The sequence below is a fragment of the Arachis duranensis genome, chromosome 5 (assembly GCF_000817695.3).
Source record: "Arachis duranensis cultivar V14167 chromosome 5, aradu.V14167.gnm2.J7QH, whole genome shotgun sequence".
NCBI classification, from domain to species: domain Eukaryota; kingdom Viridiplantae; phylum Streptophyta; class Magnoliopsida; order Fabales; family Fabaceae; genus Arachis; species Arachis duranensis.
This window is the reverse complement of record NC_029776.3, coordinates 83,256,794-83,262,260: the sequence shown is the minus strand read 5'-3', so window position 1 is coordinate 83,262,260 and position 5,467 is coordinate 83,256,794. Positions and strand designations below refer to the sequence as shown.

The following is a 5,467-nucleotide window of genomic DNA, read 5'->3' as shown; positions in this document are numbered from 1 at the left end:
CTGTAAATGCTTACTATTCTGCCACATTGATGGGTCTGATATTTTATTGTTAGGTGCATAATTGTATTATTTTATGCAAAATTACAAAATTTTAGTAACTAAAGTCAAAGAGCAGAATTACAGAATTCAACTATTCAAGTGCAGAATTTAAGTGTATATTTGCACAGCTAGATTTTTTTTTCAATAGGTAAATGCGAATTAAAGAAAAAAAATTTAGAAAAAAAATGAAAATAAAAAAATTAAAATACAGTTGTTTATCTGCAGTAAAACTTGGTTCTTTTTTTCAAATAGGCAAATATTACATAAACTAATAATTTTTAATAATTTTAATACAAAATATTTTTTATTTATCAATTTCTCCTAACATTCTTTTAGAGCAATTTCTTCTATTTCTAATGCACTTATTAGTAGTCATCATCAAAAAAAAAATGCACTTATAAGTTATAAAATAAAAAAGTGTAATTATTAAAGTGTTTTGAAAATCATATTAAATATATTTTAAGAGGGTTTAATAATATTGCCTACTTGGAGAGAAGATTTTATTATCCATATGTCTTGTCATTAATTTAAAATTATCCAGTTATTTAGTCTATCGTGTATAATTGTATATCCTAAATTCCTAACTACTATTATACTTCTACATATTTTGCAAAGAGTGCAATAATTGTAATTTAACACTTACTTATATTAAACAATATCTTAAATTTAAGTCTGATAGACAAATCGGACAAAAATTGGTGCTGACTTTTATTTCCTACTAGTAGTAAAAGTAACTAATATTCATAGGAACCATATTTAATTGAATTCTTTATTTAAGAGGTATATTATAAGGTTCCCAATAATTTATAACTGAACAAGTTGACCAAATAAGCAACACTATAGTTATGGATTTCACAGTGCATTATCTCCTTAGTACTTCACTGATTCTTACCTCAACAATCATTGAAGCTGCAATCATATTCAACAATGGTGTTACCACTACTACATCTCTCAACAGAGCCAGTTTTCCAGAAGGTTTTGTTTTTGGGACTTCATCATCTGCTTATCAGGTATTGTGAAACTTTGATTTTTTTTTTTAATTTAATTTATATGCTGGTGCTGTATATCAATGTTTATGCATATTTTTATTTTCAGTATGAAGGTGCTGCAGATATAGATGGCAGAACACCATCTATATGGGATACTTTCACTCATAATTATCCAGGTCTTTTTATTCTGCTTTAAAATATTTGATAATATTTGACCCTTTTGTTTTTAATTTATGAAGAAGTTAAAAAGAAGAGTTTTTTATTGTTGGGTGCGCTTGATTCTTCATATGAGTGCATAGATAGAAATTTTTAGATTCATAGAAAGGAAGTTCTGAAAACAGAGTGAAATGAATGAAATAAAATATTTTATGATTATTTTGAGTTACAAGGTTGTATATAGAACTCTTAGTTCATAGTTTCTTGTTTCTTATATTATACTCTGCATATGCATATGGCAGAAAAGATAGCTGATAGAAGTAATGGCGACATAGCCATCGATGAATATCATCGCTACAAGGTGCAGTACTTCAAATCACCTGAATCATTTGCTTGTATGTAACAATTCAAGAACAGAGAAATTAGGCATAATAATTTTGATTCTTCTGAAAAAAGAAAAACATTGTTAATGCAGGAAGATGTTGAGATCATGAAGGATTTAAACATGGATGCTTATAGATTCTCCATCTCTTGGTCCAGAATACTACCAAGTAAGAAACAGGACATTAGTTTACTCATAAGTTTGCAAAATAATTGTAAGAGTTAATAGTCAAAATAGTTCGTGTCATTTTAGTACTCGAAAGATAAGACACTTTAAATTGGTCCTGTTGAGGTCTCTGATCTTTAGAAGACCAAATTAACTTACATGTGATATTTTTAGAGATCATTTAAACTATTAACTCTTAATTATAATGTTCATTAATTATTATTAAGTTAATTAAACGTTAGATCCTTTGGTTAATTGCAGAGGGAAAGCTCAGTGGAGGTGTAAACAAGGAAGGAATCAAGTATTACAATAACCTCATCAATGAGCTACTAGCTAAAGGTTATCATATTGTATATGTGGCTAAAATATTTGATTGTTTAATTCAAGCTTTTCTTGTTCTGTTTCAATAATTTAGGCCTAAAATATGATACTAGTACCTTCCATTTGGAACTCAATGCAGATATTCAACCTTTTGGGACTATTTTACATTGGGACATCCCTCAAGTCTTAGAAGATGAATATGGTGGCCTTTTAAGTCCTAAGATAGTGTAATTCAAATTTCTTACTTATATTTGTCAAAAGATTTGCCAGCATGCCTTTAACATTAATCTTTTCCTCTTTTTTTTTTTCCTTTTTATAGTGATGATTTTCGAGACTATGCTGAGGTTTGTTTTAAGGAATTCGGAGACAGAGTGAAGCATTGGATCACAGTCAACGAGCCATGGTCTATCGGAAAATTCGCCTACGCAAATGGAGCTTATGCACCTGGAAGATGTTCACCATGGCAAAACCTTAATTGCACTGGTGGTGATTCTGCCACTGAACCTTATATAGTGTCACATTATCAGTTACTAGCTCATGCAGCTGCTGTTAACATCTACAAGACTAAGTATCAGGTTTTGTTATGTTTATTTGTATTATGAAAATGGATCAACCTGAATTAAGACTAGTATTGAGACCAAAATCTTCATTTTCTTTTTTGTGTGTAGGAAACTCAAAAGGGTAAGATAGGGATAGCAATAAATTCTTTCTGGATATTGCCACTCTATGATACAAAATTGGATCATCTTGCTGCACAAAGAGCCCTTGATTTCATGCTTGGATGGTATGTAGATATGCTTTAGGAACCAAAAAAATCATTTTGTGTAAATCAACAAGAGTATATAGCAATTGAGAAACTCTTGTGTTACAAGAACAAGTCATTATTCATTGCATGTGATGAGTGTTTTCTTGTGGTGATTAAGAAAATAGGTGTCCTACAAAAATGATTGTTGAGAAAACAAAAGCTGAAATACTGAGTTTTAGGCCTGGTTTAGTAAATATCTTAGGATAAAAATACAGATATAATGAAAAGATATTGAGAAGGAAATAAGTATAAAAATACATAAAGTATCTTTGTTTGAAAATTATTAATGATAGTAAAAATGTGAATAAAAACACAATTTTTCTTTCTTGTTTTTGTCTCACTATCTACATTTCTGTCCTGAGTTACTTACCAAACACGCTCTCTAGAAATAGAACCCGAATTCTCTCTGGAATCTTGGTATGCCTCTACCACTACATGTTTACATCAAAACTATTGTTGGTAGCTTTTTTGTGATTTTAATTCATTGCAAGAAGAAAGCTGAATCAAACTAAGAATGAGAGTGCAGGTTTATGGATCCATTGACAAGAGGAGATTATCCAGTTATCATGAAGTCTCTGGTGGGAAGTAGATTACCAAAATTCTCTTCACATGAATCAAGGCTTGTAAGAGGATCCTTTGATTTCATTGGTTTGAATTACTACACTGCCAAATATGCTACTGATGCTCCACAATTAAGTGATGCAAGGCCTAGTTTCCTCACTGATGCTCTTGTTATTCTTTCATCAGTTTCATGTAACACCAATTCTTCTGACAACTTTTAATATAACATTTATGTCATCATACCTTAATATAATGATATAATTGAAATTGTGACAGCTGAGCCTAATGGAGTGCAGTTGGGTGCAAGGGTAATGTATATTTTTATTTGCATTTTCAATCTTAATTTCAACTGGCTTTATGATCTGAGGATGAAAAGGTAATTGTGTATCATGGCAGGGTGCTTATCCAGAAGGACTTAGAGAACTTTTGCTCTATATTAAAGAAAATTACAATAACCCTTTAATCTACATCACTGAAAATGGTAATATATAGTTAGTTATATACACCACACCAACTATTGATCTTATAAAAAATCATTAACAAAATGTATTCTGATTTAGTTACATTTAATTTATATAGGAACAGAGGAATCCAATGATCCTTCACTATCACTTGAAGAAGCTCTTAATGATACAAGCAGAATTGATTACTTCTATAGTCATCTTTACTATATTCAAACTGCAATTAAGTAAGTGCAATAATGTAATTAGAATTAATGTGCCTTATCATAATTAACTTAGTTGGGTTTAATTTAGGTAAACACTCACATACAATTATTTTTATGTAAAGAAGATAATTGAAATCATTAGATAACTGTTTTTAACTATTATTTTTATATGAAGATAACTGTACATAAGTTTTCATAATTTCATCTTAAATATATTGTTTTACATAACTTCCTAATAAAATCATCTATCTTATTTGTCTACATATTTTATGAGTGTCTAAAAGTTAACTAAAATATTATTTTCGGAAACTATTTTTTAATATTGATCAGTGAAGGCGCAAACATAAAAGGATATTTTGCATGGTCGTTAATGGACAACTTTGAATGGGATTTCGGCTACACTCAGAGGTATGGAATTGTGTTTGTAGATTACAAGAATGGCCAGAAAAGATATCCAAAGTTGTCTGCAACTTGGTTTAAGAATTTCCTACAATGCAGAGTACATGGATACGATGATTCCCGCTAAGAACATGAAATTCATGAACCATTATTTGTTGAATTTCATAAGTTTAAATGCTATTAGAAGCATTGCTCAATTGTGATTTTTTTTTTCATCTTCATGTAGTGTTATTTTGATGTATTGTTCAAAGTCCAGGTTAGTAAGTTATTTATCTTTAGAAAGGATTACATAGAAAAATACATTAAATTATATACTTTAAAAATTTTCTTGGTATAATAATGGATGATGTTGTATTGAATTTTGAGCGTGATGCACAACTAAAGGATCTTATTAATGAGGGGTAAAAATTTGAACATTCATAATAAATTCTCATATAATTCAAGTTCGTATTGTACTATTATATTACCTTATTACATGCATGATATATCAACGTCAGTTTATTTAATGCATTTAAGATCTTTTTCAGAATAATATGGATTCAGGTTAAAATTAAATGGTTCTTTAGTTATTTAAATGGTTCATCAACCATTTACTAAATATTCAGCCACCACAAGAAAAATTGGTGTTTTCTCACTTAGATCATCCCTACTCTAAATGTAATATTGTTTTCTTGTAAAGTTTTTTTTCTTCTTTGCAAATGTTTATCAATCTTTTTTCTTTGGTTATAACCAACGCCAAATACAGCTATTAATTTCTTTTACTATGTGTCATCAAATTACAAGCAAATGACAGGTTGTTAAATTCATTCTATATCATTTTTTCTATTATTAGATAAAATGTAATATTAACTAAAATAAATTTTATATTCTATTATGTAATAAACTAATAATAACAAAGTAGGTGCTAAAACTGCTAATAAACCTTTATGAGAATGCTAGACGAAAAGTAAAATAAGATTTTTAAACAAGAGAACTCAAGTTTG

General features: G+C 29.1%; 1 protein-coding gene across 1 annotated transcript; it reads left to right on the top strand.

Moving 5' to 3' along the window:
• The first annotated feature begins 839 nt into the window (after positions 1-839).
• LOC107489820 (cyanogenic beta-glucosidase) lies at positions 840-4,747 on the top strand. Its single transcript, XM_016110581.3, has 13 exons — positions 840-1,049; positions 1,135-1,204; positions 1,487-1,545; positions 1,660-1,735; positions 1,993-2,070; positions 2,192-2,279; positions 2,372-2,627; positions 2,721-2,836; positions 3,384-3,610; positions 3,695-3,726; positions 3,815-3,899; positions 3,998-4,106; positions 4,416-4,747. The coding sequence occupies exons 1-13, from the start codon at positions 885-887 to the stop codon at positions 4,609-4,611; spliced, it is 1,557 nt and encodes a 518-aa protein (XP_015966067.1). The 5' UTR covers positions 840-884; the 3' UTR covers positions 4,612-4,747.
• The last annotated feature ends 720 nt before the right edge of the window (positions 4,748-5,467 follow it).